At 40.2% G+C, this 26,596-nt stretch overlaps 1 protein-coding gene across 1 annotated transcript in view; it reads left to right on the forward strand.

Annotated features, from left to right (window-relative positions):
• LOC111190066 (SREBF chaperone) overlaps positions 1-26,596 on the forward strand; it is a 60,843-nt gene that overhangs the window by 16,259 nt on the left and 17,988 nt on the right. Inside the window, exons 4-17 of the mRNA XM_022663810.2 lie at positions 4,696-4,816; positions 5,963-6,120; positions 6,961-7,169; positions 7,786-7,891; positions 7,985-8,157; positions 10,021-10,147; positions 16,839-16,951; positions 17,163-17,257; positions 17,364-17,462; positions 18,337-18,552; positions 18,709-19,073; positions 20,598-20,744; positions 24,142-24,343; positions 25,871-25,986. Of these exons, the coding sequence (XP_022519531.2) occupies positions 4,696-4,816; positions 5,963-6,120; positions 6,961-7,169; positions 7,786-7,891; positions 7,985-8,157; positions 10,021-10,147; positions 16,839-16,951; positions 17,163-17,257; positions 17,364-17,462; positions 18,337-18,552; positions 18,709-19,073; positions 20,598-20,744; positions 24,142-24,343; positions 25,871-25,986 (2,247 nt within the window). The remainder of the gene's footprint in view (positions 1-4,695; positions 4,817-5,962; positions 6,121-6,960; positions 7,170-7,785; positions 7,892-7,984; positions 8,158-10,020; positions 10,148-16,838; positions 16,952-17,162; positions 17,258-17,363; positions 17,463-18,336; positions 18,553-18,708; positions 19,074-20,597; positions 20,745-24,141; positions 24,344-25,870; positions 25,987-26,596) is intronic.

The raw sequence follows: 26,596 nt of genomic DNA on the forward strand, positions 1-26,596 counted from the left end.
CCAGCCACGGTTAGCAAGCTCTTAGCCAGCCACGGTTAGCAAGCTCTTAGCCAGCCACGGTTAGCAAGCGTTTAGCCAACTCCATTTAGCAAGCGCTTAGCCAGCTACGGTTAGCAAGCGCTTAGCCAGCTACGGTTAGCAAGCACTTCGCCAGCTCCAGTTAACCAGCGCTTAGCCAGCTCTGGTTAGCAGCGCTACCCAGCCGATGTTAGCAATGGTACCTAGCCACAGTTGTTAGCGCTAGTAAATACCGTCCGATATCGCTACACTGAGGAACCCTGAGTGTTCCAGTAAGCCAGGGCGCTATCAGCTAGCGATTCATCAACCCACGTTGCGTGTTTTAACACAGAAAATACGCAGACTAAAGTCCAATATACTCCATTCTGTATGGTAAGAGCTAGCGCTTAGCGCTGTGGTTAGCAGCTAATGCTAACACTGCTCCAGTCTGTGTGCTGGAGAACTAAACTGAAGCTCCTGTATAACTCTGTACTTCAGCAGAGTGACTTTACTGCTCCTTAATACCTGACTGATAGAATTCATACATAAAGAGCATACATTGTTGGGAAAATTAAAGGATTTTAAGTGCACCTAATAGTCTGAAAAATACGGTAATCAAACTTTCATCAGGTTTGATAGAATCTGAGTTCAGCTGGCTGTTCATATACCAGACTCCAGAGTGCAGACTGGTCTCAGATCAGCTGTTTTACAGCTGTAATCGGTCAGGCCTGGTCACAGCGTGGGTAACAGACACACAATAGGAAACAGTGAGCGAACGATGGAGGGCTAAAATTCCCAGCTTTTAAAGCTGCTGTCAGGACAGGAAGAACATGGAGAGAGAGAGTGTGAGAGAGTGACCTTGAGGAACCGTGGGCAGAGTGTCCTTCTGAACACCAACACTGCAGCCTTTATGAAGGTTACAGTATGGATACGTGTCTACAAAAGTTGATGTGAAGCGAATCTCCAGTTTCTAATGAATGTATGAGGAAAAATATTGAAAAGTTCTTTAAAGAAAGTCCTCGTCTATGGATGTATTAAAACATGCTAAAACGTTCTTACCATTGTTGAATAGCTCTCCTCCACTCTCCTGCAGCTTTCTGAGATCCAGTATTTTGTGCACTTTGTCCAAATACACCGTTATTCAGGCTCAAAGTAGCTCCACCCCTCATTGGTAGAATCCGGAGAGCCCTGAAATTTAAAACGGGGCATTAGGAATTTAATGCTTAAGTAGTTTATTAAAAACACTTACATCCCATAGCATAGGTAAATATCCGGGCACTGTTATCTTAAGTTAAAGTCACAATAAATCACACTTCTACTCAGTGATAAAACTCTTGTTTCCGGACTGCAATAAAAAAAAAAAACAGGAGGAACAGTAAGTTTTAGGATCTCTCAGTCACGTAACATCACAGTTCAGTAGCTCCTCCATTTCCACTTGCTGTTGTGTTTACGTGAATCTCCATGGAAACGTGCATTCGAAGTGTAATTTTAAGGTGCGCGGCAGTGGACAAATAGCTATTTTATCAAACGTAAGGAGACGACACTCAGAGATGTGCGTCCGGATGGGACTAAAATTACTGAGTTCAGAGAAAAACAGTAGATAATTCAGCTTGTAATTTTCTCAGAGAACACGTCTGAGAAAAACACAAACATGGTCGTTCCGGACAGGAATAAAATCACAGAGGATCCCCAGTAAAAGAGAAAATTACCCCAGAACGTTTCTGGGACCATATAACGTCCACAAGTAATTGGTATTGTGACAGGCCTAAAACTAGTAAAAGTCTTTAGTTGCGACATTTTAGGCTAATTTTAAATCTCAATCTAGGGTTTATATAAATCAGTATCATTAAATGAAGATCAATTAGAATCATAAAATCTATTGGACTGAAGTTGCTGGTGGAACAGCTGTACCCGGAGGTCTGTAGTGATTATAGTAAGTGTGTAAATGCAGTGTGCTGCAGGTTTTCAGGTGGAGGTGTGCAGTACGCAGTGCTGGAGTTAAGAGCAGTGATTTAGAGCTGCTCTGGGCTGCAGGGCTGCTGTAGATGTTGAGGGGAGATGATAATGCAGTAAATCTGGTTATGGCAGTTTAAGCAGCACCTGTGTGATCTGCACTGTGAGAAACGTGAGGTTGTGCAAGAACTCGTCCTCCGGGGCAGGATTTCTCAACTCCAGCCCCACGGCTCCGGCTCCTCCCCCCGCACCAACACAACTCCACTCCCTACTGACTCTACACCACTGAGATCACTACTGCACCACCAACACTGAGATCACTACTGCACCACCAGCACTGAGGTCACTACTGCACCACCAGCACTGAGGTCACTACTGCACCACCAGCACTGAGATCACTACTGCACCACCAGCACTGAGATCACTACTGCACCACCAGCACTGAGATCACTACTGCACCACCAGCACTGAGATCACTACTGCACCACCAGCACTGAGATCACTACTGCACCACCAGCACTGAGATCACTACTGCACCACCAGCACTGAGATCACTACTGCACCACCAGCACTGAGATCACTACTGCACCACCAGCACTGAGATCACTACTGCACCACCAGCACTGAGATCACTACTGCACCACCAGCACTGAGATCACTACTGCACCACCAGCACTGAGATCACTACTGCACCACCAACACTGAGGGCACTGAGATCACTACTGCACCACCAGCACTGAGATCACTACTGCACCACCAGCACTGAGATCACTACTGCACCACCAGCACTGAGATCACTACTGCACCACCAGCACTGAGATCACTACTGCACCACCAGCACTGAGATCACTACTGCACCACCAGCACTGAGATCACTACTGCACCACCAGCACTGAGATCACTACTGCACCACCAGCACTGAGATCACTACTGCACCACCAGCACTGAGATCACTACTGCACCACCAGCACTGAGGGCACTGAGATCACTACTGCACCACCAACACTGAGGGCACTGAGATCACTACTGCACCACCAGCACTGAGATCACTACTGCACCACCAGCACTGAGATCACTACTGCACCACCAGCACTGAGATCACTACTGCACCACCAGCACTGAGATCACTACTGCACCACCAGCACTGAGATCACTACTGCACCACCAGCACTGAGATCACTACTGCACCACCAGCACTGAGATCACTACTGCACCACCAGCACTGAGATCACTACTGCACCACCAGCACTGAGATCACTACTGCACCACCAACACTGAGATCACTACTGCACCACCAGCACTGAGATCACTACTGCACCACCAGCACTGAGATCACTACTGCACCACCAGCACTGAGATCACTACTGCACCACCAGCACTGAGATCACTACTGCACCACCAGCACTGAGATCACTACTGCACCACCAGCACTGAGATCACTACTGCACCACCAGCACTGAGATCACTACTGCACCACCAGCACTGAGATCACTACTGCACCACCAGCACTGAGATCACTACTGCACCACCAGCACTGAGATCACTACTGCACCACCAGCACTGAGATCACTACTGCACCACCAGCACTGAGATCACTACTGCACCACCAGCACTGAGATCACTACTGCACCACCAACACTGAGATCACTACTGCACCACCAACACTGAGATCACTACTGCACCAACAAACACTGAGATCACTACTGCACCACCAGCACTGAGATCACTACTGCACCACCAGCACTGAGATCACTACTGCACCACCAGCACTGAGATCACTACTGCACCACCAACACTGAGATCACTACTGCACCACCAGCACTAAGATCACTACTGCACCACCACCTGCCGGATGCCTGAGAGAGCACAATTGGTCTTGCTCTCTCTGGGTGGGTACAGTAGATGGTGCTCTCTCCCTACATCACTCCTAGGGTGATGTGGATCAGCACAAGGCTGCGTCTGTGAGCTGATGTATCAGAACCGAGTGGCTGTGCTTTCCTCTGAGCGTTAGCGCTGTGATGCTACTCGGCAATGATGATGCATCAGCAGCAGTTCAAAAAGAGGCGGAGTCTGACTTTACATGTATCGGAGGAGGCGTGTGCTAGTCTTCTTAACCCTCCTGGTGTTGGAGCATCACTAGTGATAGGGGGAGTCCTAATGAGTGGGTGGGGTAATTAGCTGAGCATAATTTGGGATATAAATTGGTAGTCAGTTTAAGATATTTTAATTATGTATTTGTTTGAGATTTTCTGGTGAATTGTAAGATTTTACAAGAAATTTTTAATTGAGTTTTTATGATGAATGGGTTCGATGGTCTGCTTTATTTGGAGGATTCTGGGCATGTATTTCTATAGAGCTGCTATTGTTTATTGTGAGCTGAGCTGTTCAGATACAATTAAATTATCACTGCTGAGCAGAACCTGTTGTTTCTGCTCAGAGAAGAATGGGGCAGTGCAGGGGTCCTAGCGCCCGCTACTTAGACACACACACACACACACACACACACACACACTACTGCCTGTGGGTTAATGGTTAATTATTACACACTGGTTTGTTGAGGCATGAATGGGGAGGATGAGGTTAAAATGGACACAGTTGTTCTTCCCACACTGAAAATATGTCGTAGTCTGGGGTCAGGAATCTACATCTATGCCTCATTGTTCTTCTTTTATTAACAACTCTCTCTCTCTCTCTCTCTCTCTCTCTCTCTCTCTCCCCCTCTCTCTCTCTCTCTCTCTCTCTCAGCTACCCCCTGTTGAAGTTGCCTCTTCCAGGAACAGGCCCTGTGGAGTTCACCACCGGAGTGAAGGATTATTCCGTCCCTTCCCATGAGCCACAGGGTGACCTGGGCGAGCGCCCTGATTGGGTACCTTCATTTTATATTTTACATTCTTTAAAGTAGCTCCTCTTGCTTAATTGACAGTACATTGACAGTGCACATCTCTGCTGGATTTTCTCAGTCAGTTTTATGAGGTATAGAGTCTCCTGGAATTCAGGCTTTCAGATAACAGCTGTGCTGAACTCATCAAGAGTTAATTACTTGAATTTCTTGTCTCTTAATAAAGTGTTTGAGAGCATCAGTTAAAGTAAAGTAGTGAAGAGGTAGAGTTACAGGTATACAGTGAATAGTGAATATTTGAGTAATGTTCTAATCCAGATTATGAGAAGCAACAACTACTTAACTAAGTTTAAAAAAAAATCGACTTTAAGAAAAAACAGCAGTCAGTCATCAAAAACTGTCAAATAATGATGAAACTGGCACTCATCAGACCCACCCCAGGAAAGGAAGAGCAAGAGTTCCCTCTGTTGTACAGGATAAGAAACCAGCCTCAGAAACCACAACTTAACAGCACCCAGATAAGAGCATATAAAAGCTTCTTCACAGAGTATTTTTGTTTGTTTAACACTGTTTTTAAGTTACTACATGATTCCTTATGTGTTCCTTCATAATCTGATAGATCACTTCACTATTCATTTACTATGTAGGGAAAAATGAATAAAAAAATTAAAACATTTAATGAGAAGGTGTGTCCAAACTTTTGACTTATTAATTTTAACTTAAAATAACTTTAAAAGATATTATTAAATGATGTATAACCTCAATCAGAACAGGTAACAGGACTGAGTGAAACCCAGCAGGTACACAACTAAAATGTGTATTGTAACTCAAATATTCTGGATTTATTATAAAATAATATTTTTTAATTATATATAGGATTTTGTGTCACAACAATGCAAATATGAATTAATCTCTGAAGGATTGTAATATTGATATTTAATGGTAAAGTTTATAGTTAGAGAGTGGGGGGGACAGGGAACAAATGCTATTTTTTTCAGTGTTTCAGTAGTTTCTATAAATGTTTATAATGTTTGCAATAAGATTGATGTATAAGACACTACTATGCTTATAAATGCTAATAAAATGCATTTTTAATACATATAATTTACTGGGGACAGAAATTGCAGAGATGAAGTGTTAATCAGCTGGTTAAACGCTGTGTTTTCTCTGCAGTATCGGGGTCCTCCGGTGGCCTATATCCAGCAGGTGCTGGTGAAGGCTGCCGTGTCTCCATGGGACAGCAGTCTGGTGCCTGTGGACGTTTTCCGTTCGCCGCTGGGACGAGTCTTCAGCCTGCTGGAGGAGATCCGTAACCATGTTTACACCGACAGGTCAGTGGCTCTCAGAATAAATCTGTTTTATTACTGTTTAAAGAGTGAGTTCAGTGTATTTTCATTCAAAAATGGGTTATATAACACTTCTATTGCTATCTCGGCAACAGAAAACACAGGTGCGCCACTGACTGAATACAACCTAGACAACAGTCATTGCTATTGTTCATTGCTATCTTGGCTATACGTGTGCATTCAAACCCAACTTTGTCATCAACAACCAACAGTATACCGGATTTTTTCTGTGTTAAAACAAGCTACGTGGGACCAACCCCTAGCTAATATTGCCCTGGCTTACCAGAACATTCAGGATTACTCCGTGTAGTGCTTTTGGTTAGCTGTCGGTTAGCTGTCGCTAGCGGTTAGTTACCGCTAATGCTAATGCTTTAGCCTTAGTGCTGGAAAAATTTGGGAATCTAAGCTTACTGTCAATAAACTGAAGCGCTTTACTCACCCAAATAAACAGTTTTCAGAAGAGAAATCTGTGTAGATTAACATCCAGCGCTCGTTTGACTTTAAAAGAAAATGTTTTTTTTGTTACTTTGCTTTACTTATCTTCGTTAGCAATAGCAATCCACCAAAGTCAGAGCTCACCTGACTCTTAAAGAGAATAATGAGCAAGAAACACTCTGATTTCACATTACACCCAAAGTTAACCACACCCATGATTAATTAAGAGAATTAGTACATGCCTTTTGCTTTGCGCTTTGAGACGCACGATGTGTACTTTTCCCGTCGTTATGATAGCAAAGACACACTGACATGCTTGTAGGTCATTGTTGCTGTTCCTGCGATGCTGAAGCTCCGCCCTCTTTGACACTTACGTAATTATGTCTGCAGGAGTTTGGAGACGCTGTGTCTCCAGGTGACGGAGCTGTTGCCGGGGTTACGCCGGATGCAGTCCATTCTACCAGAACACGGCTGCCTGCTGGTCTCCCCCGGCAACTACTGGCAGAATCGGCGAGACCTGTTCGACTCGGACCCCGACATCCTGAAGACAGTCCACCAACACGAGCCTAAAGGCATCCACACCTCCGCCACGCTGAAGGGTGAGAAACAGGAAGTGATGTCACAGTGAGAGACTGTTCACAAATGTAAAGATATTTATATAAAAATAAATTGAAAACTTCTGGAATTTAATCAAGAGGAAGATGGATGATCACAAACCATCAAACCACCAAACTGAACTGCTTGAATTTTTGCACCAGGAGTAAAGCAGCATAAAGTTATCCAAAAGCAGGGTGTAAGACTGGTGGAGGAGGAGAACATGATGCCATGAAACTGTGATTAAAAACCAGAGTTATTCCACCAAATATTGATTTCTGATTTTTCTTTTTTTTTTTTTGGAATTTAGGAGAAATGTTGTCTGTATATATATATATATATATATATATATATATATATAATTCGAGATTTAATTTGGTATAAAGAAAAAAGACATTCTAATAAAGAAAATTGTATTGTTTCTTAGTTTAATGTTATTTAAAAATGTCCACAATTTTTAAATATAATAATAAATAAATAAATAATAAATAATAAATAAATAAATAAAATAAATTATTGTGCTCTAAAACCAACTGTTTCAGTTTCATTGTACAACCCCTGTATACTTCTACCTACAGAGTAATGAATGTGATTAATTCTTTTCACTTCTTTTTGTTACAGACCTGTTGTTTGGAGTCCCAGGGAAGAACACAGGGGTCAGTCTGTACAGCAGGAAGAGAGTGGTCACCTACACCATCACCATCGCTCTCAGCAACTACGACTCCAGGTCATTATACTGACTATATAAGCCTGTTATTACTCTCTTTCAGTGTGTATTCTTTATTCAGTGATTTATTAAAGTATATTTGTGTGTTTTTAGGTTCGTGGCCAGTCTACGCTCTCGTCTGAAGCAGCTCCACCCCTCTGTGAACTGCACTCTGCGGGAGGATCACATGGTTCACGTTCATTTTAAAGAGGAGATCGGCATCGCCGAGCTGATTCCACTCGTCACCACCTACATCATCCTCTTCGCCTACATTTACTTCTCCACACGTACGTTACAGCTCCTATATGCTGCTCTGTAATGCTTTGTAATGTTCATATGATCCACAAGACACTCATTCTGACGGACTGTAATACACTACAGGAAGCATAGGGGGCGCTCTATAATGCTCTATAATGTTCATATGATCCACAACACGCTCATTCTGACAGACTGTAATACACTACAGGAAGCATAGGGGGCGCTCTATAATGCTCTATAATGTTCATATGATCCACAACACGCTCATTCTGACAGACTGTAATACACTACAGGAAGCGTAGAGGGAGCGCTATAACGCTCTATAATGTTCATATAATCCACATGCTCGTTATAAAATGTGATGTAATATTAGAAGCATATGCCACAGGCACCAGAATAGCTATGTGTGGAGCACAGCCACACTCTGGGTGGCAGAAAGCAGTGGGATTAGTGTGGTTGATCTGCTTCAGCCTGTGCTGTGCTGCACACTCGCCGTGCCACAGGGATTATCCACGGAACAGTGCACTCAGCTTCAAGAATTCACACTGATAAGCCTCGCCCCAGTGTACACACACACACCACCTACTCACCACACACACATCACACACTCTGGCTATACACTCACACACAAATGAAAATGTGCTTCGTAGTAAAATTAGTATAATGTCTAGTGTGTTTTATGTATAGAAATTGCATCCAACATTATAGAGCATTATAAAGCGCCCCTACGCTTCCTGTAGTGTATTGCAGTCTGTTAGAATGAGCGTGTTGGTCATATGAACATTATAGAGCACCCCCTACTCTTCGTGTAGTGTATTATAGTCTGTCAGAATGAGCGTGTGGATCATAAGGACATTATAGAGCGCCCCCTGCACTTCCCGTAGTGTATTACAGTCTGTCAGAATGAGCGTGTTGTGGATCATATGAACATTATAGATAAAATTAATAACAAACAGCAGATTGAAACGCCTCAGACTGTACACAGCAGAATTAGCCAGTAGACTTTGTTTGAGGGAGGGATCTATACTTACTGTCCGTGGCAAGTCAGCAGACAATAGCCAGCAAATAATGAGTTTTGTTCTTCTGTCGCAGTTAAACATGATGTAGCTTGTAAGTGTTTTGCTATTTAGCACAAACTGACACTAACGTGCGGTTAACACTCAGTGTAAACATGCGGCTAATTTGCATAAAAGTGACAGAGCTGGTGAGAGGTGGTGAGATCTTTTCATCTTTTATTTAGAAGTGATTTTGTGTAAAGTGCTTCATGAAAGTGTTTGTTATATACCATAGACCTATTCTAACTTGTGTAAAAAGTTAAATGTTAAAGGCAAAACATAAATTATCTTGTTTAATCCCTCTGTAATGGTTTAATAGTTTCACAGGAGATGGTTTTAAAATGGCAGATATGTGTTTAGGCATTTGTCACTTGAGATTGGATTGATTTTGTTGGAATGTTAACCTGTTCTTACTTAAAAATGAATGTAAAAGGTCTCATTACATTGTTTTTTTGCTCTATATCATAAAATCAGACGCTAAAGGCGCCCGCTTTGACCGGTGTTCTGTCGAGTTTTGCTACCTTGTCAAACTGTGCTTCCATAGTGTATATGTAAGGTCTCGGTAAAACACAGAATCCACCGGAGATCCGATTTAAACTTTAAACAGTTGCTAACACAAGACAGCTAACGTTAACTAGATCTGTAAACAGAAGCTGTACACTCGTCCTTAGTTAACAAGACAGTGTCGTCTCCACTTTAGCCCGGGTTCCTATAGTAATTCACAAAGAACAAGAAAAAGTGGATTTTAGTGGAAGGAGACCTTTAAAAATAAAATAAAATAATATGTTTGTTTATATCAGTCAGTATTCATGTCCTGTCTCCTCTCTTGTGTTACAGGTAAGATTGACATGGTGAAGTCTAAGTGGGGTTTGGCTCTGGCTGCTGTGGTGACGGTGCTCAGCTCTCTGCTGATGTCCGTGGGGCTCTGCACTCTGTTTGGCCTGACGCCTACACTCAATGGAGGGTCAGTATACACACTCTCACTGAGGAATTAACAGTTAACCTGGGGAGGGGGGGGCAGTGATAACATAAAGGGGTTGTCGTGTTACCAGGTATAAGATCACTGTGACCGGTTCACACATGCCATTAACAATCACCCTGTGTGATACTTTCATTATTGCACTGCCTAAAGTAGAGGTCTGAATGGACTATACTGCGTATTGTTACTATCCTAGTCCTGTACAGCCTAGTCATAATGCTAATAACACTTGGAAAGCAGCCAGTTTGTAAAGTGGTAGTTAAGTCCATAAAATGATGGAATGTGATAAGTGATGCTAAACATTTATTTAGTTTTTGTACATTTTATGTAGCAGAGCATTTTATATAGACATCAGGGTTGCCAGATTGCTACAGTGTTTTTCAGCCAAAACAGCATAATCTTATCACACAAAGAATGAAATTCAGTATATAAGTTTTCCCATAGAAGTTTTTTAAAGCAGTGACAGCAGGTCTATATATTTGAAAGCCGTTTTGGCTGGAAACCAATGTAGCAATCTGGCAACCCTGGTGCCAGAGCACTGCTATGTAAAATGCTCTATTATATAAAAAAATATATAAAATGAAATAAAGTGTTGAGCATCACTTATTACACTCGGTATCACTTCACTGAATTAACTAACTCTTCACAATCAGGACTAGCATAGTACCATTAGCTGAGCTAACTTGAGCAACATTCTGGCTTTCTGTGTTCTCGATGTGGCTTTATTTGATGTTGTACTGTCCAAATGCTGTAAATTAACTTCGCTGTTGTTCGAGGAGCTCAATGTTACAATGCAAATTTTCTTTTAAACAGTATATCCTCTGGAACGTAAAGGCGATATATTATGCAAAAGTCACATTTTGTGTGATTTTGTATTTCCACTTGGGTCTCAACTGCCCCTATAAACACCATCTATCTATCCATCTATCTCTTTTGTGAATCAGCTGAAAGAGTTTTAGGTGTCTGGTATCATTTGCTTCTATGTTTTTGTTTGAGTGGTCCTCCCTTATTGTGATGTCGCAATTAAAGAAAACCTGCACAGATCCACCCCTTACCCGTCAATCCCCACCTGAGCCCCACCCACAAGATCAACTGTACACAGAAAGATTAGCCATCAGACTTTGTCTGAAGGAGGAATCTATACCTACTATCCGTGGAACTTATAAATCATGAGTTTTGTGCTTCTATTGCATGAACTAACAAGAACGTTTGGTAAATGCTCAGTAAAAAAAACATGGGGCTTGGCCAGCGAAAGCTTATTAGCATAAAAGTGACAGAGCCTTTAAACGGCTCATTCTGAAAGGGGCTGAAACTGGTTAGAATAGAACTGGCGAGATCTTTATCATTATCTTTATGTGAGAGTGATTTAGTGTAAAGAACTTAAAGAACATAGACCTGTTCTAACTTCTGTAAAAAGTTTAGTGTAATGTGTCCCCCAACATTAGCTAGTTTAATCCCCCTTTAACAGTTTAATTGTTTCAAAAGAGACGCATTTAAAATGGCAGGTGTGAACAGATGAGTTTCAGCTATCGTTCTTGATCAGATTATCCAGTACGCGTGTTAATATCAGGTTTGAACGAGACCAGTATACTAGACCAAATTGATGATATGCCAAAAAATTAAAACACCAGGGTGTTATCAGATTAAATACATTTTTACAGTGTCGAATTCAGACCCTATATTAGTTTAGGGACTTCCTTACTGGTATTATCTATCTTTCCATGCCTTATGAGTTTGTGGGTCTGTATATTAACTCGAATGAGTTACTAAATAAAGTAAACATGTCTGTCATGTTTTGCAGGAAGATTAGAATAAACAGTAGAGTGTTGTAAAACTCTGTACACGCTGTAGTATTGTAAAAATCAATAACCTTTTAAAGCATTGTGCAACACTAAGTCAGCTTAAACTCAGTGACCTGGACTGTAGAGATCAATGAAAATGTTCTTTATGGTGGAGATGTGAAGAGTTAGATTATACACATGCATGTGTAAACCATCAAAAAACTATTTTTAAATGATCATAATCCATCAGAATAATGCTAAATATTGTTTTTTTTGTGTAACATGGTTAGTTCTTCCTCCACAGTTTTTTCTTATTGTCTTGGTGTTCTAATGACCTAACCACACACCAGCTATTAATCAGGCAGTCATACTAAATAAGAAATTATAGTAAATGTAGCTAAATAGTTAATTTAGTGCCACTTTTTATTTTATTCTTGTTTAAAATAAGAATTATTGTGTATCTATTTTATTGTTGTACATTATAATTCACTGATACTAGAAAAGTATCTCAATACTTCTTTATTTAAAACGATACTATACTCCTTTTTTCAATACAGGTTCTTTAAACCAGTCAGCACCAGCCACCATGCTGTATACAAAAATCTCACCTTGTCGTCTTCTCAGCTTATTAACTTCTCAGACATACATACAGCTCTGGAAAAAAATAAGAGAGCACCTAAAAATTATGAGTTTCTTTGATTTTACTAATTTAAAACCTCTGGAATATAATCAAGAGGAAGATGGATGATCACAAACCATCAAACCACCAAACTGAACTGCTTGAATTTTTGCACCAGGAGTAAAGCAGCATAAAGTTATCCAAAAGCAGTGTGTAAGACTAGTGGAGGAGAACATGCCAATTAAAACCCAGGAATATTCCACCAAATATTGATTTCTGAATTCTTAAAACTTTATGAATAGGAACTTACTTTCATTGCATTATTTGAGGTCTGAAAGATCTGCGTCTTTTTTGTTATTTCAGTCATTTCTCATTTTCTGCAAATAAATGCTCTAAATGAGAATATTTTTATTTGGAATTTGGGAGAAATGTTGTCTGTAGTTTATAGAATAAAACAAAAATGTTCATTTTACTCAAATATAAACCTATAAATAGCAAAATCAGAGAAACTGATTCAGAAACTGAAGCGCTCTCTTCATTTTTTCAGAGCTATATATTTCTAAAAAGATCTAGAAATAACTTTTACCATTTGTAAAAACTGCAAAGGCATTGTTCTCATGTGAGGATCCATGTTTAATCCAGAGCCTCATATCAACACTTATATACAACGCTTATTTACAATGTTTAGAATCATTGATTCCAATTTGCACTCTATTCATGAACCGATTTATTATATAAGTTCCCAACAGCATCCAAAACCACACAGATCACATGGTGGATAATTCACAAAATATCAGCAGCTTTTTAGTGATCGAGTGAATCAAAACACCGAACAATGACTCAGTTCTGTTCTTTTTGGAGAAAAGAAATTCCATAAACGTATGTTATCACTTGAAATGAAGAATAAACATCACCATACTTTTGTTATTAATAAAAAACTTCTATATTCCATTAACTTCTGATGTTTTAGCTTTTAGGAATTCAGTATTTACTTTTAATTATTTACTGTCCAGTGTGAATTCGTTGTCTGTTATGCATTACTCTGTGTCTACTATGAATTATTTAGCATTATCTATCATTTGCTATGAAATATTCAGTGTCCACTATGAATTATTTAGAGTGCTCTGTGATTCATGGTAGTTATTCAGAAACTACTATGATTTATTCAGCATTATTCAAATGATTTAGTATACAGAATGAATTATAATAGCCACTGTAAATAGTCTAATTTTTAGCGAGTATGTTATTAGGTATAGAGAATGAATTATTCATTGTCTACTGTGGATTATTTTGTATCCACTATAAAAATGTTGTAGTTCTGAGAGTAAAGAAGTAAAGGACTGAAGTGAGTTTAGACTAAAGGAAACTCCAGTGGTGAGTCAGTGTTCGATATCAGTATTAATAAGTAATAATAAACAGCGTTCTCTCTTCCTACAACCCACGCCGGGTTGATCTGTAGCTAATGATCAGCGAGGGCAGACGTAGGATGATGGTTAGATTGGGATTTCCCCATTGAGAGTGATTCTGGTGGGCGGGGCTTAGGCTCAGTTGGCCTATCAGCTTAGGCTGAATGGCTTTCAGCTCCGGTGGTGTGATTGAGTCATCCACTCAAAGATGTAAGCCGAGTTTAACGGGTCAGAATACAGTAAACACACACACACACACACACACACACACACACACAAAAATCCCCACCAGTATGATTCAAACTTCTGTCTTTCGGCGTAATCAGTTCAGTGCTTCCTCTTCAGCTTATCACCTCCTGTTATAATGACCCACTCACTCACCAGCTGCTGCCGCTGCTGCTTATATACAACACTATTAGTTTCTAAGTATTTGATTTAGTATCAACTACCAGTTATTTTGTGTCTAAAAGAAATTATTCAGTATCTACTGGGACTGATTCAGTATACATGATTCAATATTGACTATCCATTAGGTAGTATACACTGTCAATAATTCAGTATAAATGATTCAGTATCAACTATCAGTTGTTTAGTATCTAATGGAAATGATTCAGTATCTACTGTGAATGATTCAGAATACATGATTCAATATTTACTATCAGTTATGTAGTATACACTATAAATGATTCAGTAGTCAGTATAAAAGATCCACTATCAACTATCAGTTATTTAGTATCTAATGGAAATGATTCAGTATCAACTGTGAATGATTCAGTAGTCAGTATAAATGATTCAGTATCAACTATCAGTTATTTAGTATCTAATGGAAATGATTCAGTATCTACTGTGAATGATTCAGAATACATGATTCAATATTTACTATCAGTTATGTAGTATACACTATAAATGATTCAGTATCAACTGTGAATGATTCAGTAGTCAGTATAAATGATTCAGTATTAACTATCAGTTATTTAGTATCTAATGGAAATGATTCAGTATCAACTGTGAATGATTCAGTAGTCAGTATAAATGATCCACTATCAACTATCAGTTATTTAGTATCTAATGGAAATGATGCAGTATCAACTGTGAATGATTCAGTAGTCAGTATAAATGATTCAGTATTAACTTTCAGTTATTTAGTATCTAATGGAAATGATTCAGTATCAACTGTGAATGATTCAGTAGTCAGTATAAATGATTCAGTATTAACTTTCAGTTATTTAGTATCTAATGGAAATGATTCAGTATCAACTGTGAATGATTCAGTAGTCAGTATAAATGATTCAGTATCAACTATCAGTTATTTAGTGTCTAATGGAAATTATTCAGTATTTACTGTGAATGATTCAGTAGTCAGTATAAATGATTCAGTATCAACTATCAGTTATTTAGTGTCTAATGGAAATGATGCAGTATCAACTGTGAATGATTCAGTAGTCAGTATAAATGATTCAGTATCAACTATCAGTTATTTAGTGTCTAATGGAAATTATTCAGTATCAACTGTGAATGATTCAGTAGTCAGTATAAATGATTCAGTATTAACTTTCAGTTATTTAGTATCTAATGGAAATGATTCAGTATCAACTGTGAATGATTCAGTAGTCAGTATAAATGATTCAGTATCAACTATCAGTTATTTAGTGTCTAATGGAAATTATTCAGTATTTACTGTGAATGATTCAGTAGTCAGTATAAATGATTCAGTATCAACTATCAGTTATTTAGTATCTAATGGAAATGATTCAGTATTTACTGTGAATGATTCAGTAGTCAGTATAAATGATTCAGTATCAACTATCAGTTATTTAGTATCTAATGGAAATGATTCAGTATTTACTGTGAATGATTCAGTATACATGATTCAATATTGACTATCAGTTAGGTAGTATACACTGTAAATGATTCAGTAGTCAGTATAAATGATTTAGTATCAACCATCAGTTTTTTTTTAATCTAATGGAAATTATTCAGTATCTACTGTGAATGATTCAGTACTGACTCAGTTATTTATGGCGTCACATCAATGTCAAGTGTCGGGGGTGCAAAAATACCAGGTGAAAAAAATTAACCAGCGTGTTTTAACATTTTGCGTGTGTAAATGAACAAATGTGAAACTAGCGAGCAAAAAAAAGGGTGGGTCGCCTCCCTCAGCGAATACTATTGGCTGGTCTCTCCAGGGTTCGTGACGGGTCGCTCTAAGCACTAAACTCCTCCGGCTTGTGGAGGTAGGCGGTCATGAACCCCGGAGATATCAGCCAAGCGTTCGCTGAGGGAGGTGACCCTGACTCCGCCCTCAAAAATGTCATAACCACCCCTTTCAAAACTCCAACGCAAAACACTCAGTCGAGTACAAACTGCTGCTGCAGGTAATTCACACAGCGCGCGAGATAAAAACGCACCTGAGAGGAGAAAAATGAAGCTTGAAGTTCATTTATACACTCAAAATGTTAAAACACGCTGGTTAATTTTTTTGCGCCCCGGACTTTTGACATTGATGTGACGCCATAGTTATTTGTTATCCACTGTAAATGAATCATTATCTACAGTCAAGGATTCAGTATCTGTTGTAAATGAATCAGTATCTATTATGTTGAATTCAGTGGCTACTATAAGTGATTCAGTATCATAAAAATGATTCAGTTTCTGCTGTGATTAAGTTTCGTCCATGCATTATTTAATATCTTCTAAAAATGATTTAGTATTCTAAATAAATGATTCAGTATATCCTAAATGATTCAGTATCAACTCTCATTTACTTAGTATCTTCTGTAAATGATTCAGTATCTGTTGAATAATTTTAGTGTCTATGAATGATTCAATATTATTTTTCTTCATGTTTAATTTCTCTCTTTTATTTTCAGGGAGATCTTCCCGTACCTGGTGGTGGTGATCGGGCTTGAGAACGTGCTGGTCCTGACCAAGTCTGTGGTGTCGACCCCTGTTGACCTGGAGGTTAAACTACGCATCGCTCAGGGTGAGGGACGTCTGCTCTGTCTGAAGGCTAATATTCACTGTTAACTGCAAACATTATGACGTGATAAGTTTTTATTAGCAGTTAGCACATTGCTAATTGGAGTACGAAGGCTTTCATTAGCTGTTAGCTCTATTAGCTGTGCAGCCACAGTGTTTCTGCTGGTTTCTGCTGGGCTGTAGGACTGTTGTAAAGTGTGTGTGTGTGGTTTCAGGTCTGAGCAGTGAAAGCTGGTCTATAATGAAGAACATGGCCACTGAGCTGGTTATCATTCTGATTGGATACTTCACCTTGGTCCCTGCCATTCAGGTAACCTGCACCTCTACCCCTGTTCTGCTTCCTGTAGTAGTGAATAACTGATGTAGTGAAATACTGAAGTACTGATGGTGTATCTCTGTTTTAATTGTGTCTGTAGGAGTTCTGTCTGTTCGCTGTGGTCGGACTGGTGTCAGATTTCTTTTTGCAGATGTTTTTCTTCACCACTGTTCTCTCCATCGACATCCGGCGCATGGAGGTGAGAATCACTCCTGTATTCACTATTTACTATAAATTATTAAGTATTCAACTTAAAGGATTCAGTATCGACTATGAATTACTTTACTAGGAATTATTCAGTTTCTACTACGAATTATTCCATATCTTCTATGAATTATTCAGTATCAACTAACAGCTGTTTAGTATTTATTATAAATTATTTTTTTTAGTATCCACTATGAATTATTCAGTATCTACTATGAATTATTCAGTATCTACTATGCATTATTCAGTAACTAATACTCAGTATCCACCATGAATTATTCAGTATCTACTATGAATTATTCAGTATCCACTATGAATTATTCAGTATCTACTATGCATTATTCAGTATCCTCTATGAACTATTCAATATCCACCAAGGATTATTTAGTATCCACTATGAATTATTCAGAATCTACTATGAATTATTCAGTAACTAATACTCAGTATCCACTTTGAATTATTCAGTATCCACCATGAATTATTTAGTATCTGCTATGAATTATTCAGTATCTGCTATGAACTGTTCAGTATCCACTATGAATTGTTCAGTAGCTACTATAAATGGTTCAGGATTCACTATTAACTATTTAGTATCCACTATGAATTATTCAGTATCTACTTGGAATTATTCAGTAACTAATACTCAGTATCTACTATGAATTATTTAGTAGTTTCTATTAATTATTCAGTATCTTCTATGAACTATTCAGTATCTTCTATAAAATAATCAGTATCCACTATGAGTTGTTATAGAGCATTATAGAGCGCTCCCTACGCTTCCTGTAGTGTATTACAGTGTGTGGAAATGTTACAGGAGTTTCTGTATGAATGATATGAATATATTCTCGTGTTTATTTCTCTGCACACAGCTGGCTGATCTGAACAGACGACTTCCTGCTGAAGCTGGGATGCCGCCTCCTCCGAAGCCTGGCCCTCTGCGAACCCGTGAAGCTCCGCCTCCTCCTCGGCCTTCAGCACACACCATAACACTGCAGGCCCCGGCCTTCAGAAACCTGCGGCTGCCCAAACGCCTCCGAGTCGTCTACTTCCTCGCCCGCACGCGCCTCGCACAGCGCATCATCATGGTGAGATTAAACATGCCTGACAAATTTTGTGGCATGTAACCTTCTTTTATAAAAAAATTTTTTTTTAGTTACATAATACTTTTATAAAGTTAATTAGCATCCAGCTAATATTACTATATTAAGCCCCTGTGTTTTTCTATTGTTTTATTTCTGCAGGTGGGAACAGTGATTTGGATCGGGATCCTGGTCTACACAGACCCGGCTGGTTTGAGGACTTACCTGGCTGCCCAGGTGGCAGAGCAGTCTCCTTTGGGGGAGGCGGGGCTTCCTCCTCATCTGGGCGTGGCTCCGGTGTTTCCGGGTGGAGACCCAACCAGCACTCTCAGTGTACTTCCGGCCCCCGAACCCACCCCTTTACCTGAGAACCAATCACAGGGCCACGGAGCTTCTCGTACAGGCTCCGCCACCATGTCCAGCCCTCAGATCAGCTGGGGCTCCGAGGACGAGGAAGTGTGGAGGCGACTGTCTTTCCGCTATTGGCCGTCGCTCTTCAGCTACTACAACATCACTCTCGCCAAGAGGTGAGCTTAGGGCTGGACGATGCGTCTGAAAATTCTGAAATACCACAGCAACCACCTAGCAATTTTATAGCAATCACTTGTCTACCAACTCCACAGTAACCACCATAACAAATGCATAGCATCTATCAACAGTCTAGCACCCACTAAGCAACTCCATAGCAAACGACCAGAAATACCACAGCAACCAACCAGCCACCTCTGAGCAACCAGCTGTCTAGCAACCCCATAGTAACCTCCATAGCAACTGCCAAGACTCTAGCAACACTCTAGCAATTCATTATTAACCACTAAGCAGCTCAATAGCAAACAATCTAAAATACCACAGAAACCACCTAGCAAACTTATAGTAACCACCTGTCTAGCAACCCCATAGTAACCTCCATAGTAACTGCCTACACCTAGCAACACTCTAGCAACACATTATCAACCACTAAGCACTTCCATAGTAAACAACCTAAAATACCACAACAACTACCTAGCAACCTCATAGTAACCACCTATCTAGCAATCCTATGGTATCCCACAATATCAACTGACCCACATCTAGCAACACTCTCGAAACACTATCAACTAATAAGCAGCTCCATAACAAACAATCTGAAATACCACAGGAACCACCTAACCTGTCTAGCAACCTCATTGAAACCTCCATAGCAACTGCCTAGCATCTGACAACACTCAGCATCTAGAAACACACTATAAACCTCTTAGCAGCTCAACAGCAACCACAAACTGTCTAGCAACCCCATAGTAGCTGCCTAGCATCTAGCAACACACTTTCAACCTCTAGTCAGCTCAATAGCAAACAATCTGAAAAACCACAGCAACCACTTAGCCATCTCATTGCAAGAACCTGTCTAGCAAACCCATAGTAACCTCTATAGCAACTGCCTAGAATCTAGCAACTCAATATAAACCACTAAACAGCTCTGGAGCAAACAATCTGAGATGCCACAGCAACCGCTGAGCAACCTCATAGAAACAAACTGTCTAGCAACCCCATAGTAACTACCATAGCAACTGCCTCGCATCTAGCAACACACTATTAACCTCTAGGCAGCTCAGTAGCAAACAATCTGAATACCACAGCAACCACTTAGCCATCTCATAGTAATAACCTGTCTAGCAAACCCATAGTAACCTCCATAGCAACAGCCTCACATCTAGCAACACACTATAAATCTTTAAGCAGCTCAATATCAAACAACCTGAAATACCACAGAAACCACCTAGCCACCTTTATAGTGACCACCTGTCTAGAAATCTTATAGTAACCACCATTGCAAGTGCATAGCATCTAGCAACACACTATCAACCGCTAAGCAGCTCCATAGCAAACACCTGAAATACCCCAGCAACCACCTATCAAGCTTATAGCAACACCTGTCTAGCAAATCCATAGCAACCACCCTTGCAACATCTTAAAGCCAGACAGAGCACTAATTCCAGTTTTACAGGTTTTAATGTTGGTTATGTTGAAACTTCTCTGTTTTTCTGATTGTGTATGTGTGTTTGTTTGTACAGGTATATCAGCATCCTGCCCGTCATCCCCGTCACGCTGCACCTGAGCCCTCAGGAGGCTGTAGAGATGAGGCATCCTCAGGATACCCAGCATGCACCACGCACCAGCGCCAAGACCACCGACATCCAGACCGACCTCACGCTCTACAAGTGAGTCACCTCACACTGTAAACGCTTTATACACCGTATACACTGTATATATATACGCTGTGTTTATGCTGTATATGCCCTACCTACCAGTTTAAAGCAGCGGTGTGGGAAACTTCATACAGTTGACCTGCTGAACTGGCCCTTCCTGTATTTACCACAGTGTCAGGATATCAGTGCTGACTGAGGAGATGGTGGATTATCAGACAGACAGACGAATAGAGAGACAGACAGACAGATGAATAGATACATGGACAGACATATGCATAAACAGATTGACAAAGTCACACAGAATGAGATGGGCAAAATTCCACATAGATTGATGAATAGACGAATAGACAGGTAGATAAGCAGACAAAGTCAGACAGACACGGATGGATAGAAAGGTGGGAGGGCAAAATTATAGTTGAATGGATAGACAGACAGACATATAGACAGACATATAGACAGACATATAGACAGACATATAGACAGACATATTGATGGATGGATAGACAGACACAGACGGATGAACGGACGGACTGACGGATGGATGGATGGATGTACAGACATATAGACAGACATATAGACAGACATATAGATGGATGGATGGATGGAAGACATGTAGACAGACATGCAGACAAAAGGACGGACGGATGGATGGAGAGATGAATAGACAGATAGAAAGTCAGTCAGATACAGGGCCAAATTTACAAATAGATAGAGAGATAGAATGCTAAACAGACAAACAAAAGGATGAATAGATGGACATATGGATGGATAGATGGAAAGAGAGATAGTCAGATATATGTATACATAGATGGATGAATGGATGGATGCATGGATGGATGGATAGATGAATAAACAGATAGATAAACAAAATCAGACAATTTCAGATATATAAAATGAGGGATAGATTTTTTTTACTGACAGACAGAAGGATGAATAGACAGATTTATGGACAAAGACAGATTTATGGATGGATAGACAGAAAGACAAAAGGTTAGACAGAGACAGATAAATAGAAAGCTGGAGGGGAAAATTACAGATAGATGCACTCATAGAGAGATGGATGTAAAGATGGAGGGGCAAAAGTTATAGATAGATAAATGAATAGATAAAGTGAGAGATAGAAGGATGAACAGACAGATGGATAGACGGATGGATGGGTAGACAGACAGATAAACAGACAGATAGAAAGTCAGACAGAGAGACAGATGGATGGAGGGGCAAAATGGTGGATGGATGGATAGATAGACAGACAGAGACAGACAGACGAGCAGAGATGGATCAGCTGCTGGAGATTTGAGTTTTTAACTGGTTTTAAAGTTAACATGCATCTGGGCTTCAAAGCACTTCTAAAGTTGAAGTAGTGCACTATGTAGGGGAATAAAAAGCTCTGGAAAAAAACCAAGAGAGCACTTCAGTTTCTGAATCAGTTTGTCTGATTTTGCTATTTATAGGTTTATGTTTGAGTAAAATGAACATTGTTATTTTATTCTATAAACTACAGACAACATATCTCCCAGATTTAAAAAAAATATTGTCATTTAGAGCATTTATTTACAGAAAATGAGAAATGGCTGAAATAACAAGAAAAGACACAGAGCTTTCAGACCTCAAATAATGCAAAGAAAACAAGTTTATATTCATAAAGTTTTAAGAGTTCAGAAATCAATATTTGGTGGAATAATCCTGGTGGTTTTTAATCTGTTTTTTTTTTTTCATGCATCTTGGCATCATGTTCTCCTTCACCAGTCTTACACACTGCTTTTGGATAACTTTATGCTTTACAGTTTGGTTTGATGGTTTGTGATCATCCATCTTCCTCTGGATTATATTCCAGAGCTTTCCAATTTGGTAAAATCAAAGAAACTCATAATTTTCAAGTGCTCTCATATTTTCTTCCAGAGCTGTAGAATGACTCCTGTGGCTGTTTTTTCTGCAGAGTCATCGTGATTAGACGCACGTGAGGTCGTCGTAGTTAGACATGCATTACAGGAATTACCGGTTTCTCAGGGTTTCTGTTGATCTCACCTCTTTCTAGGGATTGTTCAAAGGATAAAATCTGCTAAATTTTGCCTTCTGTTCAATAAACATAAGTCTCCTGCCCTGGTCCTGAAGCTCCAGAACTGTTTAGATTATTGGTGCAAACATATCAAGACAGTGTCTTATATGTTACATTAAATATAACGTTACATGAAAATGTGTAAAACAAAATTTCTGTTTCTAATGAACATTAATTTAGACAATTGGTCTAAAGCGTTGGATTCTGCTGGTCTTAAAAACTATTTAAAAGTCCACCTAACCTTGAGTCTGATGGCATTTTCACATCTGTATTTGGTTTCTATGGTCTGAATCAGTTGATGAGTTCATTTACTTGGAGCTTTTTCCCCTTGGCTGGGTTTGTTTTCACACAGGCACAAACCTAAACTCGCCAAAATATGCACCAACAAATTGTGGGAGCGAGAAAATTCGCTGATGGGCTTTTTTATTTGTATTTTTTATGTGTGGCTACGAGCATTGAACGCTGCAGATACTGTCTTTTAGTGTGTAAACAGCTAAGCACAGAGCAGCAGCAGCAATAGAGAAAGTGTTTGTTCATAGCTGTGGTTATTGTCTGGATAATATATCAGGTTAAACTGCACCTGAACAGCCGTTTACCTCAAATTAAAATAGTACATTTGACAGTTTGGTCCATAGACTGTGTATAGCTGGACAGAGCATCGTCTCTCAAAAGTGAAGCCACCACAGGTCGGGCGCCCCCTGCTGTTCGGTTTCAGAAAGCTGTGTAACCCCACCCACCCCATAGGTTTTTCTCCAATATACTGTAATTCTACCTCCATTATTTAAATGCAGCAGCTAGTGTAACCTCTGCTTATATTGTCAATTTTTTATATCCCCCCAGAATTCGGTTTTTAAACGTTATTCAGCTCTAAATTTAAAAAGGTGTGGTTATTGGTGTGTAAAAGGGCTGGGTTACACCTAGCCAGGGTGGGACCAATGACTGTATGGGCGGGACCATAGACTGTGTGAGCTCTGTAGAGGCAGCCCTCAGGGGCGGGGTTATTTAAATGAGTAGGCTGTCTCTCCACAGTCTTTCTCCCTCCTCTGGTCTCTACTGCGCAGAATCGGGTTTCAGGATCGCCAACATGGAGGAAAATTTTGGCTTCATTTTCATTGAATGAATGAGAACGGAGACACGGCGTCCATCTTTTTTACAGTCTCTGGTTTGGTCAGAATAGTGCTGGATTAAACTGCTCTTCTAGCGGGGGGTCTCTGGACGGTTGCTTTGGGCCGAACTTGCCGAAACTGCACTAAGAGTACAAACAAATCAGATAGTGTTCGAGTACTGTGCTAGGTTTAACATCAGGGCAGTTCAGTTGTGTGTGTTAATGTGTGTGTGTTTGTGTGTACGCAGGGTTGCAGCGCTGGGTCTGTTTGCGGGGGTGGTTCTGGTTCTGCTGCTGTTCTGTCTGTACCGGGTTCTCTGTCCGCGGAACTACGGGCAGAACGGGGTTCAGCACGGCCGGCGGCGGCGTGGAGAACTGCCCTGTGACGAGTACGGATACTCCCCGCCCGTCAGCGAGATCTCACCACTGCTGCTGAGAGGACACAGCATGGTATATATACACACACACACTATACACACACACACTCATTAGTGTGATTCATTACATTCCTACAACACAACACAGTCACTCACTGCTATACTCTCTCACAGATAACTAGATATCATTAGCAAATAAGACCCAATCTGATCAGGCCTTTTGGCCTGCGGATAGGCCCTACCATGTTACTTATACCTGCTCCCTGGACTCTGAGAAAACCTAGCATAATACAGACCCTGTCAAAAGTGTCGAAACGGAATATGTCTCCTCTTGACTACTTGTCTTTATATGATGCAGTCAGACTCAGTTTCTCAAAACATAAATTTGTATTTACTGATGGATCAAAAACAGAGGCTCACATGGGTGCTGCTTTTACCACCACTGATTACTGTGACAGCATCCGCCTCCCATTTCATGCTTCAATATACACGGCGGAGGCTCATGCCCTCCTCCTGGCTGTCAGATACATATCTACAAGCTCCTACAAACAATATGTTATCTGTACAGACAGAAAGTCCTGCATCACTGCTCTGGAATCTTTGAACATGGATCACCCAGTTATCCAAGAACTACTAGCCTCAGACAGAGACCTCTACAGCCGGGGATATTACATTCTGTACTGCTGGGTTCCTGGACACAGTGGCACCAGGAACTCACTTGGAACTGTGTCCCGATTACAAATGCCTACTATCTAGTCGAAGTTCACTGTAGAAGAAAATGGCAAGATGAATGGTCCAGCAATCAACAAAACAAACTGTATGAAATATCCCTAATCATTAGTTCTGTGATACTCCTCAAACTTTTAAACACATCTTAGTAGACTGCCCTGCACTTTTAACCACTAGAAATAACTTTTATAGGGTTACAAATGGGAAAGAACTGTTTGAAAAAATTCCACCAGCTAAAATACTTAATTTTCTGGAAGTCCTTCATGTGAAGACACTGATTTAAGTCTCTGATGCTCAAGTTAAAATAGCCAACATGTTGCTGATATGGCACAAAACCCAAACAAACAAACAAAAGATATCATTAGCTAACAGGCTAACCGCTGACAAGCTAACAGGCTAACTGCTAAACCAGCGTCTGCGTGACCGTGTTCTAGCTAAGTGAGGCTAAAGTCACACATCTAGAAAAGCGTCTAAAGCATCTACCCGTCAGAATCTTGAAAAATACCTTGATATACATTTTTGGTCATACCACCCAGCACTAGTTAAGGTGCTCCTGTGTCCCCACCCCACCAAATGCCTTTCTTTCCTGGTGTGTTTTATTATTCTGATTTATTGGTCTCTTCAATACTCACTTTGTCTGTAACTCTCTCTCTCTCTCTCTCTCTCTCTCTCTCTCTCTCTCTCTCTCTCTCTCTCTCTCTCTCTCTCTCTCTCTCTCTCTCTGTATCTCTCTCTCTCTGTATCTCTCTCTCTCTCTCTCTCTCTCTCTCTCTCTCTCTGTATCTCTCTCTCTCTCTCTCTCTCTCTCTCTCTGTATTTCTCTCTCTCTCTCTCTCTCTCTCTCTCTGTATCTCTCTCACTCTGTCTGTAGGATATTGAGTGTTTAGCGAGTGATGGGATGCTGTTGGCCAGCTGCTGTTTAGCCGGACAGATCAGAGTTTGGGACGCCCAGACTGGAGACTGCCTCACTGTCATCCCAAACAATGGGTAAATATACATTCATCTTACATATATATTGCCCGGTTCAATGCTGTACTTCAGCAGAGTGACTTTACTGCTTCTTAATACCTGACTGGTAGAATTCATGAACAAGGAACACCGAATTATAAGAAGCTCTAACGATTTTTGGGAAAATTAAAAGATTTCAAGTGCAGATTATAGATATTATAGTTTAAAAGTACCAAGGAGTCATGCAAAAAGGAAGGAGAAGGAAAAAGTAATACAGTATAAAGAAAAGATGCATCAAGATTTATTGATAATTAATAGAACCCTAGAACTCTTAAAGGAGAACTCCAGTGTGAAATGGACTTTGGGTGTAGTTATTGAAACGTGATAAAAGCACTTACCTTTACTTTGTTGAATAGTCCTCCTCCGCTCTCCTACAGCTTTCTGAGATCCAGTAATTTTGTGCACTTTGCCAAAACAGGCTTTAAAATGGGTGAGACCCATCACTTTTCCACGGTTATCCAGCTCAAAGTAGCTCCACACTTCATTGGTAGAATCCAGAGAGCCCTGACATTTTAACAACATTTTACAATTTTAAAAGTGCACAAGAAGCTTACTAAAAACCACTGTTTACATCCCATAGCGTAGGTAA

The sequence above is a fragment of the Astyanax mexicanus genome, chromosome 1 (assembly GCF_023375975.1).
Source record: "Astyanax mexicanus isolate ESR-SI-001 chromosome 1, AstMex3_surface, whole genome shotgun sequence".
In the NCBI taxonomy this organism is placed as follows: Eukaryota; Metazoa; Chordata; class Actinopteri; order Characiformes; family Acestrorhamphidae; genus Astyanax; species Astyanax mexicanus.